A 19420-nucleotide genomic window follows, 5' to 3' on the forward strand; every position below is an offset into this window, starting at 1 on the left:
CAGGCCAGGTCCTGGAGGACTGGAAAAGGGCCAATGTGTTCCCCATTTTCAAGAAAGGGAGGAAGGAGGACCCAGGCAACTATAGACCAGTCAGTCTCACCTCCATTCTAGGCAAAGTCTTCGAAAAAAATTATCAAGGCTGACATTTGCGAGAGCCTGGCAGGAAAAATTATGCTGAGGGGAAACCAGCACGGATTCGTAGCAGGTAGATTGTCCCTAACTAATCTAGTCTCTTTTTATGACCAGGTTACAAAACACCTGGACTCAGGAGTGGGGTTGACGTCGTTTACTTAGACTTCAGGAAGGCTTTTGATACGGTATCCTACACCATACTGGTGAACAAGTTAAGAGGCTGTGACTTGGATGACTACACTGTCCGGTGGGTGGCAAATTGGCTAGAGGGTCGTACCCAGAGAGTCGTAGTGGATGGGTCCGTATCGACCTGGAAGGGTGTGGGCAGTGGGGTCCTGCAGGGTTCGGTCCTTGGACCGATACTCTTCAATGTCTTCATCAGCGACTTGGACGAGGGAGCGAAGTGTACTCTGTCCAAGTTTGCGGATGACACAAAACTGTGGGGAGAAGTGGACACGCCGGAGGGCAGAGAACAACTAGAAGCAGACCTGGACAGGTTGGACATATGGGCGAAAAACAACAGAATGCAATTCAACAAGGAGAAATGCAAAGTGCTGCTCCTAGGGAGGAAAAATGTCCAGCATACCTACTGCCTAGGAAATGACCTACTTGGTGGCACGGAAGTGGAAAGGGATCTTGGAGTCCTAGTGGACTCCAAGATGAACATGAGTTGTCAGTGAGATGAAGTCATCAGAAAAGCCCATGGCATTTTATCATGCATCAGCAGATGCATGATGAATAGGTCCAAGGAGGTGATACTTCCCCTCTATCGGGCGCTGGTCAGACCGCAGTTGGAATACTGCATGCAGTTTTGGATGCCGCACTTCAAGAGGGATGTGGATAACCTGGAGAGGGTCCAGAGAAGGGCCGCTCGTATGGTTAAGGGCTTGCAGGCCAAACCCTATGAAGAGAGACTAGGGCACCTGGACCTCTTCAGCCTCTGTAAGAGAAGGTTGAGAGGCGACCTTGTGGCTGCCTATAAGTTCATCATGGGGGCACAGAAGGGAATTGGTGAGGCTTTACTCACCAAGGTGCCCCTGGGGGTTACTAGAAATAATGACCATAAGCTAGCAGAGAGCAGATTTAGACTGGACATTAGGAAGAACTTCACAGTTATGGTGGCCAAAGTCTAAAATGGGCTCCCAAGGTAGGTGGTGCTTTCCCCTACCCTGGGGGTCTTCAAGAGGAGGTTAAATAGGTATCTAGCTGGGGTCATCTAAACGCAGCACTCTTTGCTACCTATGCAGGGGGTCAGACTCGATGATCTATGGAGGTCCCTTCCGACCCTAACATCTGTGAATCTATAAAACCCCGTGTCTGGTCCTCAGTGCTGCTTGGGAATCATTGTGGCTTGCCCCCACACTTGGAGCACTCTGATTGGCTAATGGAAACGGCTAATCAGAGTGCAAATAAAGTGTTACGGACAGACAGACAGACAGATAGACTTAGGCTTTTCTAATATTAGAATAATGTTAAACCAGAATTCATAATAAAAATCTTGTATTAATAGTAGAAAACACTTTAGACCAGTGGTATCCAACTTTTTTATGATGATCACTTTTTGGAACTAAAGGTCATCCCAGGATCTACCGTGCCCCTGGACCACGGAGTGTCCCAGACTTGGCTGGGCTGGGGGCCAATCCCACTTCCGTGCCACGACTGCATTGAGCTGCACCCACCTGGCAACCAGAGGAGCATGGCATTGGGCCCTTGCCCGGCCAGGTCTGGAAGTCTCTGTGGTCCAGGGGTGCGTGAGGGGTGCTCTTGCTGCTGGGCACAGTCCAGCGGAGGCTCTGGGGTCCTGTGCTCCCCCCCGACCTGTGCTTGGTAGAAGGTGGCTGCTGCTGCAAGCTGCCTGCTGCGCCCCAAGCACAGGTGGAGGAGGGAGTATGGACCATCAGGGCCTCCAATGGGCTGCACCTAGTGGCAGGAACCGCCCCCCCCCCCCCCCGTGCCCTTAGACAACAAGACTTGGCTGGTCTGGGGCCGCCCCCACTGCTGAGCTGAGCTGCGCCCACAGATGGCTAGCTGCATTGGGACTTGAGGCACAGCGGCAACATCCTCTGCCACCTCTGCCCCCGCAGAGATGGGGAGGGAGTCCCCCTCACCCCACCACCTGACTGGGCTGAGGCCCCACTTACCTTCCCCTGTTTCTGGCTGGGCCGCACAGTCAGCCACTCACCATGGGGACCTTGATCTGGCCCCCGCCCCTTCTCTCCCCTACAGTTGACCAGCTGAGGCTGGGGGTGGTTGGTATGCACATCTGTGCATGCCCAGCTGTCCCCCCAGTCCAGGATCTACCAAAAGAGGCTCCAGGATCTACCTGTAGATCAGGATCCCCGTGTTGCTGACCACTGACTTAGACTCAGATCCTTAGTTAGGAAGATCTAAATGCAAACTGTACAAAAGATCCAGAAAGGTTACAGTGGTCAAAGAATGGTCAACCCAGTCTAATTTAACTGTACCTCAGAGATGTGCTAAATGAGATTGGGTATGGTTAGACGGATCTAACTGAACTTCTGTATGCACTCCAAGCGCAGTCCCGGGGCTGGGAAAGCCCATCCCCTAGCCTTAGCCCCAGGCTATACTTTCTCAATCGTTCCCCTGTCCCTCTGCCCCCCCACCCCATTTGGCCCTGAGCTGTTGGGTTGGTTGGGGGTGATGATGAGTCTGTCATTCATTTTAGTGCCTTCCTAAAAGAGAGGCAAAGTACCCAGTACTTGTGAAAAAGGGATGATGTTCTTGCTCAAGAAATCGAGTTTGGCATTATCTAGATGTGTTTCTCAACACCTGTCCATCTACTTCTAGGTGTACCTGTGCATAGCTACTGCACTAGACAACAATTTCTTGCTGGCAAGAGAGAAAGAAAGTAAAAATCTTTAGAAAATTCCCAGCTAAATATAGCCCTTCTTCGCGTACTCAACTAGGCCTGAATTGCTATTGGTTTCACAGAACTGGGGGGTGTTCAGCCTCTCTAAAACAGAGCAAAGATGTCTCGCATTGAGCACCCAAAATTTAGTGGTTGTCCCTGAATTTTGTTTGAAATGTCTGTGATGCTGTCTGTAAAGCATGAAGCTTAATAACAAGAAGCTGTTGATACAAGAGCCCTCTGAATATAGATTTTTATATTAAAATGGCTTGACTGCAATACTTTTCAGCTGCTTGGGTATCTCAGTCAGTTGCCCAAATAGTAGATGGAGCAGATCAAGTGGTGATCAGTGTTTGAAGTTAGCAGGAGGGTATGCCGACAGGCTGGGTAGTGGCTCTGTAGACTGAATCTGGCGGGTGGATGGACCATACTATTGACACCCCTGATTTAAGGAGGATAGCAGTTGTCCGAAAGCAAGATATTTACAAAGCTGTTATGGAAACAATGTAAAGCTATATGGAAACAGTGAGAGCCAAGAGTGTTAAATGAGTGAGATTTTCAAAGCAGTCTGTGATATTAGTACATCTTCCTGTAAAATATGAAAGCTGCACTGTCTCCTTTATATTGCTTTGAAAATGTTAGGCAGTGTTTTAAACTTTAAAGAGTAAATACATTTTTAAAGCATAATTAAAACATGAGAAATTTATTTTATTTACAGCTTCTTTGTAATACTGGGCATGCTGAAGAAAAATTAGGCTTTACCTATGACAGCATCATAATATGGTAAGTAGCTCAAAGTTATAAAATAATATTTGAACCTTTTAAAATAGCTCTATTTGAGGTAAAACACCGATCGTATTAGTTTTTTAATTAAAGTAATATAAAGCACTTATCTTTCTAATGCTTAAATATGTAATTTTAAAATTGCATATAATTTGTAAATTTAAATGCCAGGTATGTTTTTTATCCTTTTTTAATGTTTAAATACAAGTACAATTTAATTAAGGAAATAGGAAAGTTGTAATTTATATGTGAATGGAAATGAGAAATGAACAGGATTTCTAGTAAAATGCAGTTTTATACTGAGTTGCGCATTAATGCAAAGTAAAATAATATTTTGAAAGCTCTCTCAAGGCTTGCAAAAAGCACATGAAGTGAAAGCTTGGCCCATTAAAGTTAATTGCAAATTTGCTGTGCCTTCAGTGGGACCAGGATTTCACCCCTAAACTTCTACAATAGTTCACTATATTTGGTAAAGAGACTTTTGTAGTATTATTCTCTTCTGCTAATAAGCCAAACCTGTATAAACTTTCAAGGGGAATTTGCCCCAGTATTATCATCATTTCCTAAACTAAAATAATAATAATAATAATAATAAAGCTTTGCTTGTATTAACCTCCTAGTTTTCTGCACAGGCATGGATAGATTGGCCTAGGTTTTATCATGGACAACAGAAACAGTAACTATTCAACCTAATTGTGTTTTCATTCAATTTAGACAAAACCTCTCTGACTTTAAGAGAAGGATGCAATAAAGACAATAATTTGGGCATAAATTGCCTTAACTTTGAGGGAATTTTGTTTGAGTTCTTACAGAAATGTTATGTAATTGACTGTATTTGGTAAACAGACCGTATTTCAACTTTTTTTGTAAATGGTACCAGGATTTTCCCTGATGGAACTATGTTCTTTAATCGCGTCTATTAAATACTTTTCTGTTTAATGCACTTTTTGTGTGACCTGCAATATTTCATTATCTGGTGACTGGAATGACCTTATTTTCCCCATAGCCAAGAGATAAAAAATCAAGATTTTCATAAGGATAGTCCCTCTGAATAAGTTCACAAATCTGTCAGGTTCAGTATCTTGCCTGTCTGTTTCTGGTAGCAGATGATTTAGAGGAAGGTGTAAAATCTTTATAGTTGGCATATGTAAGATAATTTGCCTGTTCCAGGTCTTCATATCCAGAATCCTGATTAGTCTTGTTGCTGTTTTTCTAAACTCCTTTCTAGTTTGACAATATCTTATTGAGATGGGGTATAATGTACTCTACCATACTGGATATGGTATTCCAGATAAAACCTGACTCTTATTATGATCACTTTGATATATATCATTCTTTGTAATACTCAGTATCACATGTCTTGCATGCTAGCAAGTTAATTTGTGCTGATTACTGATACCTATAGTGAAGCCCTGGTCCCTTTTGTAATTTATAATTGCATGCTGTTCTCTTGGACAGTGGCTGTATTTGAGTGCACATTTTTGGAGAGAGCTAAGGTATTTCATAGAGCAGTTCCTTCAGAATCAATGGATACATCATATGGACTTAGTGACAAACAGCTTTTTAAATTAGGTATTCATTTGTTTCAACTCTTGTCACCTCCATCTCTGAAGCTGCAAACAGACATTGCCTTTATGCCACCATATACATTTTTATGGTGGCACAAAGCGAAAGCAAACAGGCGTTCACGCTCTTTTTTTTCTGCTGCAAATGCCCATATTTGTGGGTAGATTCCCCTACAAGGGAGTTCCCAGGGCACATGAGATTGGGTCCCTGAAGTGCTGAGCATGCCTTCCTGGGTTTCCCTGTTTGTAGAGGCATACCTCAACTCAGAATCCCAGGGCGTGCCTCTGCAAACCAGGAGTCCTGGGTTTGCCACTTGCAGAGGTGCACCTGACACCATTAAGGGATTCCTTGGGTGTGCTCTGGAAGCAGGGAAACCCAAGGTTCTCCCATTTGCAGAGGCATGCCCAAACCGTTTTCCCCCAGGATCAGGGCCCTGAAGCCCTGGGAGCAGCATGGGGCCAACCGTGGAGAAAGACAGGAAATGCCTGTTTTGCCCAGTGAGGCCCACTAACACATCCCAGCACAGCATATCTACTTCATTTGGCATAGTCTGTTTGTAGCTTGAGTCTGTTTATCTTTACTGCCAACAAAGAACTCTTTCAGAGTAGATATCTCTCAATTTTTCTTGGTCAGAAGGACTTTGTGTAAAGAAACCTTTTGGTTTTGCAGCAGTATTCTTACTCTTTCATTGCTTTCTTATGCCAGATAATCCAGAAGACTACTTTCAGGGTTCAAAACCTCTTGTTTTTTATACCTTTGAACATATTGGATTTCAATTTTTTTTACCCTTCTAATTTCCCTCTTTGTGATTGCCCACACTAAGTCATATTCCTGTTCATGGACTTTGGAATGCCACTTCCTTTTTTTCAAATAGGCTTTCAAACTTTGCTATATTGCTGCATTGGTTTACTACTTTTCCTTGTGTGTTGCTTTTTGTCTGAGATTTTATTACAGTGGAAGCCATGTCATCTTTATGGATTTTACTCCCATTAACATTATTTTTTTCCTGAAGTTTTCCTTTCTAAAGTTCATGTTAGTGTCACTTTTTGGTACCTGCTTCCACTTTCATAGTTGAGCTTAATTATAATGTTGTCATTCTTAATGGCTTAGCTACTGTGACTTCTTGAATTAGCTCCTTTGTGTTACTTTAGGTTAAATCCAGACATCCTCTTTATGTGACTCCTAGAACTAGTTTCCCAAAAAACAAACATAAGAAGAGGTTTTTTTTCTAAACTCTGTCCTGTTGTGTCAGTTAAAAAAAATATTGATCAATTATAATTAGTCTTTTAATTATAAAATATAGCCCAAAATTTATAATTTAGTGAGAAACATCCACTAGATCAATATCTGGGAATCTTATTCCAGGAATTAGAACAAGACATCAAAAGTTTTCTTTGAGCATTGTTTTGTCCTTGACTATATCTTCTGATGTCAAAGGAAAATAGGTGGTCTGAGATTTGCTAAAGTGATGAATCTTGAGAAGCTGTAGGTTTTTTTCTGCTACTGAACTCAGCACTTTTATGGACCACACAAAACATGGAAATAAAGATTACTGAAAAGGTTTCTTAAGTCATCTGGGTCCATTCTTTAGGCTTCCACATCTACAGTTGTCTTGTAGTTGAGTGACAGTGCCAGAATTTCAGGGCATCATCCATAGCCTAAGCATTCCCTGTTTCTTAAATACACGCAAGAAGAACCTGGAAGTTTTTGCCAGCCAAGCTGACTTGGAACTTAAACCAGGTACCAAGTTTGCTTACTACTCCTTTATTTGAACATTTTAGTAAATCAAAGGATATTCTTTTCCTAAGGGTACTAACAGATGTGGAAAGACCATGCTTTACCAGAAGAAGCAGTGCATTAGTTCGACCTGGCTCCGCAGCATCTGTAGAGATTGGGTGCTTCAGTGGGGCTTTTGGTGCTTTTATTTAATAGCTGATTCAATCAGCTATTAGATAAAAGCACCAAAAAGCTGTGCTGAAGCACCCAATATATACAGACATTGAGCAAGCTGGGTCAAACTGTGATGCTTCTTCCAGGCTCAGCACGGTGGCGCACAGGTTTTAAAATAAAGGGCCACTTCTTTGTTTTGTTACATCTATAAGCAGCCTAACTGTTCAGAATCTGCCATCCATTCAGCTACCAGAGTAATATAATGTGCAGGCCCCCTCTTCCTACTAAAAAAAAATATTTTGCTCCCCCCTGGTCCCCTCCCTGGTTGTTCTTAGAGTATCACTTGCCTTTTTAAAAATATTTTACTTTAAAAAAGTATATGAACTAATTTTTAAAAATTCAGCTGAAGTCTAGGCTTGTCTATGCTGAAGAGAAACAAACAAGGGAAAAAAACCAAAAAACACTCGGTATATTCACAGCCTATGCTGACAAGGGAGAGTTTACTCTAGATAGGTGGGCATAGATCTCCAAAGGAGCAAATAAGGTAAGGTAAATTTCTCTCAATTTTAAATTTTTACTCATTTTTATGCAAGTACATAGGACCTGTTGTTCAGGTGGCAAACTCTACCAGTTTCTATAATTTAATTTTTCCTTTCCTTTCTTCACTGTAGTTTGCGGCTAGCTTTACTAAATGAAGCAAAAGAGGTGCGAGCAGCAGGGTTGCGAGCCCTCCGCTATCTCATCCGGGACTCCAGTATTCTACAGAAGGTGCTAAAATTGAAAGTGGATTACTTGATAGCCAGGTAATTTAAATTGAAGAAACTTTATTTAATTTAGGTTTAACAAACTGATGGGGCCTTTTTTGAAAAGTAGCTATTTTCTTTGATTTGGGTAGTTCCCATTTTTTAAACATTAATACATAAGCGCCAAACAAATCCAGAGAAAATGCTGCTACATAATACGATACCATGAGGAAATAAAGAATGTGAAATGTTTTCAAAGTCAAGTTCAAGGTTATTCTGAAAAACAGGCATAAATCTGGTTATTCCCTGGTGTCACTCCTATTCAGAATGTATTGGTTGAATATCTTAATTGTATTTTTATATCCTAAACTTAAAAAAAAAAAAAAGTAAACATAATGACTATAATTGAGGGCCCTGCCACATGTTACATATAGTACGCAATTAACTGGTTAATCACACATTAAATCTAGACCAGCCACACATGCAAAGTAATTATCACACCATAAAAATGTTCATCTAGCTATAAAAAGAGCCAACCAGTACAAAGTTAGTGCTTGAAAATGTGCAAGCTTTATAGCTAGTTTCTGTCCCACTTTAATTTGAATACGTGTCATGGCCTGAGTTTTCTTGAGTTTATTAGTATGATGTTTGTATTATTGTGTCCTAGGAGCCCTGCTTCATAGATAAGGACTCCATCATGCTTAGCATTGTTCAAACAAAAAACAAAAATGTTCCAAAAGTTTACAATATAAGAGTAAAACAAGAGGCAACAGATTAAAAAAAAAAAAAAAGAAAAGGAAACAATGAGAGCTATTTATATTTTCTAGTGTCTATTTTCCAAGTTTATTCAGAAGTTGTTACCGTTAAGGTATAGTGTATTCCATTTATATGAATAGCTGATGAGTGCATAATTTTCTTAACTGTATAACATAGAGCCTATAGTTCTAGTTTGATTCCATATAACAAACATTGCTTGAGTGCATAAATTCAAGTAAGCAAAAAAGAAGACCATAAGAAGAAATGTGCCAGAGACATCAAATGTAATAACAAAAAATTTCTTAAGTGCATTTAGATGCATGCAGACTGCCAAGGATTCAGTGGGGTCATTGGACAGCTGGGGAGTAAAATGAGCACTTGGAGAGGATAAGGCCATTGCAGAGAAGCTAAGTTCTTTCCTTCTGCTTTCACCTTGGGGATGCTGGGGTGATTTCTGTGCCACAGCCACTCATAGGCAGTACATCAGGCAAACCCACTAAAATTGAAACATAGGGTTGGAAGGGACCTCCGATCATCTGGTCTAACCTCCTGCATGAATGCAACTGAAGTCATACCTGACAATGCTTATCCAAGCTCCCCTTGAAAACCTCCAGCAAAGAAAGTTTCACAACTTCCCTGTGTAGTCTGTTCCACTGTCAGTTCTAACAGCATTTTTTTCTAATATCTAATCTATATCTTTGCTGCATTTTAGAGTGACTGCTTTGTGCCCTACCCTCTGAGACAAGAGAGAATAGTTGTTCTTCCTCCTCTATATGACAGCCTTTCAAATATTTAAAGACTGCTGTTATTCTTCTACTTTCTCCAAGCTAAACACACATACTTCTCTTAACCTTTCTCACCTTTCAACCTCTTTATCATTTCTGTTACCTGCCTCTGGACCCTCTCTAACTTTTCCACATCCTTCTTAAAATATGGAGCCCAGAACTGCACACAAGATGCTAGGTCAAGGGGTGTCCAACATATGGCCTACAGAGCCCCATAGTTCAGGCCCTGACCTGCCCCTTTTGCTGTGCTGGACAGTCATGCAGGGTGCCCAGGACATGCACTGCCCATGCTGTCTACTCGAGCCAACACCCGAGCTGATATTGCCTGTGCTGAATGAGGCATGCAGGTGAGAGAGGGGGATCTGTGTGCCTGATTTTGGTTCATGCCACTCATCTGGCCTACGAGGCTAGATGAGTTTGATATCCCTGCTTTAGATCAGTGCTGTCTGACCCTTTCAGACGATGGTTCAGGTCCATCTGCAGGCCAGATCCAGTCTGCGGGCCAGATCTGGCATGTGCTGCTGGCCCAGCCAGGGCCCAGTGCAGCTGGATAGAAATACCTTGACGGGATCCCAATGCAGTGAGAGCTGTATCAGGCCCTGGTGCATGGGAATAGGACCTAATCCCTTTCCTTGGGGCCAATCCAGCTGTGTGGTGGGGCTTGGAAATTTGGCAGTGGGGGAGTGGTGGCAGTTAACATTGCCACTGGTCCTCCATCACCAGATTTTTGGAACTGTGGGCTGGGGGCTGAGCACCCCTGCTGTAGATGAGTGTTGGAAGTAGTTGGGTTGGCTGAGCCCCAGCCGTGCATAGTTCATCTTTGTCCCTGGTTTATTCCATGTCATACATATTAAGTTTAAAGAAATGACACAGCAAGTATAACTAGAGAGCTTCTAATCACTGTAGGCTGGCTGATCAGACCATCTAGCAGAGGGAAAGTGTGCTGGGGTTACAGGTCCCAAGTGTGATAAAGCAGTTGCTTCTTCTATCCCTTTGTTATACATTGACTAACTAGAGAAACCAGTTGGATTCTAATGATTGCATAAGAAATCTAATCCCCAGGTACTACATAGATACCTGTATAGATGTCCCCATTTCACTGCTTGACGTGTGTTGTCCCTTCATTGTTGAACCTTACTGCAGATCTCCCTATCTTCCTGGAAGATGTCACTTGCTTTATCATCCAGGTGTGATCTGTAAGTGCCTTCAAACCCTTTGTTTATTATATTTCTGGCAAGCCAACTGAGCTTGGCACTATCTTCCAGGAAGGAAAAGGGAAGGAGCGGGGGAAACTTGGTTAGAAGAAGAGACTGTTAATTTAAGGAAATGTGGATTCCCTGACATGCCTCTGCAAGTGCAGGGACCTGGCCAGGCACTTCTGGGGCTTCAGGGTCCTTATCTTGCATGTCCCAAGAATGGAAATAAGTCAGGCCCATGAAGCAGTAGGAGTGCTAGTTCAGGGCTGCTGGAAAGCCTGGGCAGCTCCAGGCTACCCCCTTTCTTGCCATGAAGCAAACAGACGTCTGCTGCAAAAAAGTGGCATCAATTTATACCACCTATGTCATGGCCACAAATTTTGGGCATCTGTGGTGCAACAAGGGGCATGAACATCTCTCTTCCTGGCCTTTGTGCTGCCGTAAAAATTTGATGGCAAGAAAGCAATGTCTGTTTCCAGCCTTAAAGATAAAGAGTAGATCAATCAGGGCTTTCCCATCCCACCTTTGAGAAAAGAGAGAATAAAGCCCACTGTGGAATCTCTAAACTGCGATGTCCATCGTGGGAGGCAGTAGGGGGAAGGAGGACTGCTGGAAGCTAAGGCCTGAGGCACAAAGGTTGAACCAAGGTTTTGCTAAAGCATTAGCAAGACAGTGTTGGGGTACAGGGCCTTTAGTCTATCCTGCAATGAGGCCTAACCAGCTCCAGTAGAGTGGCAGTGTGACCTTTTTGACTGTCATAGTCCTGACTTGTGATGAGTGTGTGGTATATCAAACCCCCTGGGTCTTTCTCAGTAATGCTACTGCCCAGTCAGTTATCTTAGATTCTGTATTTGTGCTTTTGATTATTCTTCCCTAGGCATATCACCTTGCATTTATCATTTCATTAAAGTTCATTTATGAACTTTATTCTCTTGTCTGTAGCCTGGCCTTTCCAATATTTTCAGAGCTTTATGAATTCTACTCTGTCTTCTAAAGTGCTTGCAGTCCTTCCTAGTTTAATGTAGGAAACAAACTTGATCAAGAAGCTCTTTATTTCGGCATCCAGATCATTAATAAACATGTTGAATAGTACCAGGCTCCAGATGGACTCCTGTGGAACCCCACTCAAAACCACGTGCCATTTTGACATCAATCCACTTACAATTCCCTTTGCTTGTGGTTTATTGAGGTGTCCATAGAGTAGGTCATAGAAGAAACTGCTAAACTAAATAGTGGCATATCATCTGGGCTGGATAGTATTCATCCAAAGGTACTGAAAAAAAAACTTGAAATTGTGGATATACTGTCTTCAGTATGTTAACCTATTGTTAAAATAGCATCTGTACCAGAGGCTGGAAGGTAGCCAATGCAATGCCATGTTTTAGAACATTTCCAGAGGTGATCCAGAAAACTACAGATTGGTAAGCCAAACTTCTGCTCCTGGGAAATTGGTAAAAGCTCTGATAAAAAGGATCGTCTCACATGGATGAGCAGGACATGTTATGGAGAAGTCAACATGACTTTTGTAAAAGGAGGTTATATCTCACTTAACACTCTCAAAGAACTCTACTAGATAACAAACCTGTGGATCAGGTTCATCCAATTGACCTGGGCTTTCAAAATGCTTTTGACAAAGTCCTGCACCAAAGGCTATTAATGAATTAGACTTTCATAGAATTAGAGACCAGATCCACTCATGGATCAGTGGCTAAAGGACAGAAAGCAAAGTGTGTAGGTTATAAATGGTAAATTCCTACCGTGAAGGAAGGTAAGCAGTGGAATCCTCCAAGAGCTAGTACTGGGGCCTGCGCTATTCAACAATATTCATAAATCATTTCAAAAAGGGGTGAATAGTGAAGTGGCCAGGTTTGCATATGACACCAGATTATTTAGGTGGTAAAGCCAAAACTGACTGTGAAGAACTACATAACTCATAATATTGAGTGAATGGGCAATGAAATATCAGATGATAGTCTATGCTGATAAATCCAAATTGAAGCACATGAGGAGGTGGGGAATAATCCAAGATGCCCATACACCATGAGGGACTATACTTATTACAATTCAGTAAAGAGACCTTGGAGTTATTTTACATAGTCCTTTGAAAACACTGGCCTGATGCTCAGCAGTCCTCAAAAATACAAATAGAATGTTAGGAATTATGAAGACAATTGAAAACAGCACAAGAAATGTCATTATACCACTGTATTGATTCATGGTACCCATACCTTGAATATTATGTGCACATCTGGTCCCTCTACTTCCAGAAGAGTATCATAGAACTAAAAAAAATACAGGGAAGGACAACAAGGATGATTAGGGGCATGGAGAGGCTCCCTTACAAGGAGAGACTAAATAGATTGGGGCTTTTCAGCTTAGAGAAAAGATGAACGAGGGGAGATATAGAGTCTCTAAAATAATAGTGTAGAGAAAGTGAATAGGAAACAATACTAGACCTAGAGGACGCACAAGAAAATTATTAGGAAGCAGTTTTATAAACTAATTAAAAGTTCTTTTTCACAGAGTATGTAATCAACTGGTGGAATTCCTTGCCACAAGAGGATGCAAGGCAGCTCAGGGTCTTGAACTGTGCTAGGCTGTTCTCCTCCTGATCCTGACAATCAGCTGGTTGTCCACGTGGGGCCCTGGGGCATGCCACATGTTCAGTTTGAGGTGTCATACAAACTAACCACAAAAGATGTTCTACATTTGAGGTAGAACATCTTTGTGGCTGGTTTGCCATTTTAATTATGCCATGTATTGCCTAAACATATGCCGTGTTGCCATTTGTCCCAATTAACACATTAATTGTTCCATAAATATAACATCTGCCATGGGCTAAATGCTTATACTTGATTACTATGTACAGTAAATGTGTGTTTATTCATGAGAATGGTTTCTTCAATTTACTTATAACAGGGATTATTAAATTTAAAAACAGAAACTGAAGTCTGTAATAAGTTTTAATGCCTGTCGTCTCTGAAATCTAGAACTTCTGGACAGTAAGTTCTAATGTAATGTTTATTAACATAGTAACATTATGTAATATCATATTCAGAAGCTTACATGTTCCTACCATTATGTTAATAGTTAAGAAAGAAGTTACTTTTATTGTTATTGATAGACCAAATTCTATATTTAACTTTTGTGTGTGTGTGTTTTGTTTTTTTATATATATATATATAGGTGCATTGACATTCAACAGAGTAATGAAGTAGAGAGAACGCAAGCACTTCGTTTAGTCAGAAAGGTAATCTCCAACTATGCACTGTTCTGTCTCACCATCTATGTTGATAGACCCATCAGTCATGTTGGCTCCAGAAGTGCCCCATTAAATCAGGATTGGAGGAGCTTGTTTTTGCTGTCTAAGAGAATGCAGATTGCTATCCTTGAACAACTCACTTCAACCATTGCCTCCAAGGAGGACCTAGTCGGTCTGCGGCAGCTGGTCAAATAGAATTCTGATCTCATTATGCATGTTAGATATAGAGCTTTATCTGCATTATCTAGCTCCTGCCAGATAAGTTGGCATTTATAGATCATTCACAGACTAAGTAATTTATTCTGGCATAAAGTACTTTATGTTCCAGTGGGCTTGGCTGTTCTGTATATATCTTCATTTCTAGCTAGCATCAGCTACCTTGAATGGACAAATAGATATCCTAAGGAATCATCTGATGATTGGAGAAGTTTCCAGGATGGTTTCTTCAGGAGCACTGATTCTGTTATACTGCCCTGTTTTTCTTCTTTAGGGAGCCTGAAATTCTAACTCCAAAGTTTCTAGTTCATCATTCTAAAGAAACTGTTAGGTGTATTCCAGTGGTTATATTTACAGTCTGTTTTAAAGAAAAAAGTTCTTTGGTAGCACAGCCATAAATACAGAATTTTTCGTCTCAAAGACTGGAGAAAAAGCGAAAGTTCTCTAGAACAGGGATGGCCAGCCCACAACACACAAGCCACAAGTGGCATGAGCAGCCTCTGTGTATGGCAAGCAGAGATTGGACAGGGAGCAGAATGCAGAGCAACAGTTTGCACAGGGGAAGGGCACTCAGGAAAGGTGCAGGGTTTAGCTTGTTGCATGCCTGCCAGAAAGGTTAGCCCCTGCTGCTCAAAGGTAATAAGTGACTTTCTGCTTCACTGGATTCTCTGATACAAGTAAACAAAAAAATCACAGCTCCTAAATATTCCTTGCCAATTCAGTTAAAAGCAGGCGGTCTTTATTATAGATTAAGCACAGTATGTATTTAGTGCAAGGCCATGGAATTGGCAGCGGTATGCAGTGCTGTTGGATTGGCTTGTTTTGTCTTCATGCTCTTGGCCTTCACTGCAGAAATTTGATAGTTGATGGAAGGATTCCTTGCTTTGAGCTTCAAAGGAATATGGGAAAAATAAGTTTTTGTCCTGGAAAAGATGCATTCAGAGCTAATTGATAAGCAAATGGCTTTCATCACAACAACATTTACATAGTTACACAAGGATTCCCTCTCTAGTCCTGTGTTCAACTTCTTAAGACAGCTGGTGAACAAAACATGGACACCAGCACCAGTGAAACCCAGAAAAGGGGCCACTTCATCTCCCTTTCATAAAAAAGCAGCCGTTATGAATGACCTGTGCAAAATCAGTGGGTTGAACATGAACCTAAACAAAATGGAGGTTATGCAGACAAAAATACCCTAAGGAGTGTATAACCATTGTGAAGTTTCCTTATGCAGAATATACACTGACTTGCCATTATAAGTCAGTTCCAAGTTTAGCAATGTTGTTAAATATCTCTTTTTCATGCTAAGACTTCTGTGGCAACGTTGGTGAATTATGCTTCCCAGCAGCTCTTATTAGGATACTCTCCCATCTTGGCAAGAAATAGTAGGACTTCAGGAAAAAAAATACTTTTGTCACATTCTGGATGGACCACAGCAATACAGTATGCCTGAGCAGCAATCAGACAGCCCATAAAAGACTCCCCCTAGTAAAGAACAGTGGAACACATCCTAGCAGCATGTCCTCTGTCCTGTGTTTGTCATGCTGGCTCCCCATAGTGAGATTCAAAGGCCAGGAAGAAAAATGTTCATGCCCCTTGTTGCACCACAGATGTCCAAAATTTGTGGTGTCTGTTTGCTTCATGGCAAGAGCGGGAGTAGCTTGGAGCTGCCCAGGGTTTCCAGTAGCCCTGAATAAGCACTCCTACTGCTTCATGGGTCCCTGAAGCCCTAGGAGTGCCTGACCGGGTCCCCCCACTTGCAGAGGCATGCCAGGGAATCCAGCTTGGGGCACGTCTCTGCAGATGGCCAAACCTGGGGTTTTCCCATTTACAAAGAAGTGCCCTGAGCATTGTCCCACAGTATTAGGCCCCAGATGCTGCTATCCCTATATACCCTAGGAGGCGTATATGTATGTAAACTAGCATGAAAAAAAATGCCAAATTGAGTTGACATGCATAGTAATAAAATACTTGACATTTGAATATTTAGTAGATGTTGATTCTGTACTTCTAGTAGGCATGTATATATTTCCACGAGGTAATATTCAGAATACAGAATGGAAGAGCAAAGAAAAAAATATAATCTTTTTTCTATTAAAAAAAAATCTTGAAACTCAACACATCCTTAATTTTTGGTCAGTTGCTTGCACGTGACATGTTACTGTTCATCCTGTTGCTACAAGAAAGAAGGTTACATTTTTCTTAAGGGGTTTACTACATGCATGCACACATGCTCTTGCTCTTAGTAATTCTTGTTGTTTAGTATCATTATAGAAACGAAAGACTTACTGTGTATGTGGGTGGGGGGAAGGTTTAGGTTTTTCTCTAAAGTCCGGTCTGAATGAGCTTCCTGTTTTGTGGCTAACAACAATACAATATGGCAAGCAGTAGTTTCTCATAAACATGTTTACAAAGATAAACTGGTTTAGTGTGCTTGAATGTGTTTATGTAATAATGTTGGGCTCTTCATTTAATAATGACCTGCAAATAATAGCCAAATTCTGCTTGTTCCTTTTTTGGCTGATTTGCATGATTATATGAGGAATGTCTAAGAAGTATATACAAAAGAAACATTTTTATTTCTCTCACCTAAATTATCCGGCTGCAAATCAGGGGTCGGCAATGTTTTTGGACAGAGTGCCCAAAACACCTGCAAACTCAGCTTATAAGGTGTTGTCGGCGTGCCGGTCTGATGGTGGAGGAGCTGCAACGGGCCCGATCCTTGTTGTGGCAGAGCAGCCCCAGGTCCTTCCCTACCTTCCACCCCAAGGCGTACGTGCCAAGCAAAATGCCTTCACGTACCACACTCTGGCACCCATACCGGGGTTGCCTGCCCCTGCTGTAAATAGATGTCTCTTCTGTCACAGGTCTGATTGTCCCAGGGTTTGACCCCAGATCAAAACATGCAACACTGTCATGTATACTGTACATGTTGCCTTTCCAAGCTGAATTGTTGCTTCTGGCTGGCTTGTCTGGACAGCAAAATAACCTTACAGATGCACAAAAGCATTAGCATAGTTTGTCTCGCATACTGTGAAATCTAACCTTAAGTTTATAGGAATACCCTTAACAGGAGATGACTCGAATCAGCATAATTTAGGTTTTCTTTAAATAGGATACTGGAGCCAAAATAACCAGGATTAGGGATTGAACAAGATGAATAACAGCCTCCTCCACATTTTGCTACTCTTATTACTGCCTTAGGCACGCTAAATGACATCTGTGAATTAGCCTAAAATGTGCAGTAACTTGCATAATGTATAGCCTCTAGAGAAATTGTTTCTGCATTGATTACTACTAGTTCAGTTGCAGATTTATTTTAAGGTTCTGATACATAGTTAATTTAAGGTTTCAGAAGCTAAATCCTTCCTCTGAGCCTGCTTCTTGCTCTGTTCCTGACTGCCATCTCTTTCCAGAGCCACTAAGAGCCTGGGCTAAGTTATCTTCCATGGAGAGACTCTTCGTTGTGAGATTTGCAAACTTGGCATAACAGGATCTATGGCATATATCTTTCTGTTAATCTAAATTTTTTATGTAAGGAGTACCTGTGGCTGTGTATCCAGATTTGTCTGAACATGACTTCTGCCATGTTCCATGGATATAAGCTGTATTCCTTTTCTTTGAGGACTTTAAATGCTGTGTACTTATGGGAATGAGGTGTAGATATTTCAATGATAGGCAGCATAGAAATAGGAGTAGTGATAACAAATGAGCAGCTTCATTTGCTTAAGATATTTAATGTAAGCAAACAAGACGTGTCATTTAGAGGAGGTGTAGGAAACGTTTTCTGGCTGTGGGCTGGAATGACCTACTGCAGGTCAGAGGTGGGCAGGTAGGTGGGTAATAGGACCCTACTGCCACTGCTGCTTGTTTTCCTGGAGGCACCGGGAGAGTACCTGCAGAAGGCAACCCCCGCCACCATATCACACCAAAGGCCTGCGTCCTCCCAGAGGTTTTTGACCTCTGGTTTAGAAGGTTATAACAATTACAGTGCTTGTTTATGGCTTATATTAACATGATAATGTCATGGTCTCTTCTGCCTTTCCCTTAGTTTTGTAATGTAATCAGATTTTAAAGGAAAGTAAAACATCTTTATGTTGAAAAGGTAGTTTAACCATTTTCCTGTCATGACTCTTAAACCAACAACAGGTGTTGAGAGTTTCTAAATTCATGCCAGCTTTTTTTTAACCTGTGATACTGTGTTACACCCTAAGCATGATGCCTGGAGAATCACCTGAGAGAGATGCATCATTGCAAAGTATGTCTTAAAGGATGAAGGGTTCAAAATAGTGTTTCAGTAACAAGACACTGTGGTATGCACAATAGAGCCCGATGTACTGATTGGCATTTTAAAACTTAAGACAAAGTCTTACAGTTTATATAGCAGAGACTAATTATGCTGCACGCTTTTGGGAAAGTGGTTTCCATACAATAGTTTAAGAGCCTAACCTGGCAGCTACATCTGTAAAAGCCCACAGGTAATGTAGTTCCTTCTGCTTGTTCGACACCTTTTGTTCTCCATGTTGCAATGCAGTCCCTTCTGTGGGTTTGAAGAGCTCTGCAGAATGGGAGAGTTCACATTAGTGCAACTTAACATCTGAGTAGCTGTTGAAATGGCTGCCTTGCAGACCTGAGTACTGGACAAAGGAAGAAAATCGTAAGCTGCTGCGTGCTGTATTTCATATTCTCTCTGTCAGTGAGGTTTGACAGGGACTGTTGAAGGAGATCTGGGTAGGTGCTCTATTCAGTCTGGAGCTGTCTCCCTTTAACACCAGTTACGAGGAAACTAAAAAACCAAGCAGGAAGGAGAAAGACAGAATACTATAATGGTAAGCCACGCAGTTCAAGTGCAAAAGGCAATAGTATTGAAGATTTACTTGATACAAATAAGTAATATATGGAGCAGTTCATTTGGCTTTATCTCATAACAGGATGCTAGTGAGTATGTGTGAAGAAATGTAGTGATATACTGTGGAAGAAACTACTCATCTGGGTTTTTTGTTTTTTTTGGCAGATGATCACTGTGAATGCTTCCTTGTTCCCTAGCTCCATAACTAATTCCTTGATAGCAGTTGGAAATGATGGCCTTCAGGAACGAGACAGAATGGTTCGAGCTTGTATTGCCATTATTTGTGAACTAGGTGAGAATCTTAAAAGAATTAACAAATGTTATCAATTTATCTTATTTCTAAATGAGCCTTTCTCCTCAAGGATCTTACTAA

At 41.5% G+C, this 19420-nt stretch overlaps 1 protein-coding gene across 1 annotated transcript in view; it reads left to right on the plus strand.

The window, feature by feature from the left end:
* RICTOR (RPTOR independent companion of MTOR complex 2) overlaps positions 1-19420 on the plus strand; it is a 173568-nt gene that overhangs the window by 71407 nt on the left and 82741 nt on the right. The window contains exons 4-7 of the mRNA XM_006276624.4: positions 3720-3784; positions 7912-8043; positions 13907-13970; positions 19213-19339. Coding sequence (XP_006276686.1) covers positions 3720-3784; positions 7912-8043; positions 13907-13970; positions 19213-19339 — 388 coding nt within the window. The remainder of the gene's footprint in view (positions 1-3719; positions 3785-7911; positions 8044-13906; positions 13971-19212; positions 19340-19420) is intronic.

This window comes from Alligator mississippiensis, chromosome 3 (genome assembly GCF_030867095.1).
Source record: "Alligator mississippiensis isolate rAllMis1 chromosome 3, rAllMis1, whole genome shotgun sequence".
Taxonomy (NCBI): domain Eukaryota; kingdom Metazoa; phylum Chordata; order Crocodylia; family Alligatoridae; genus Alligator; species Alligator mississippiensis.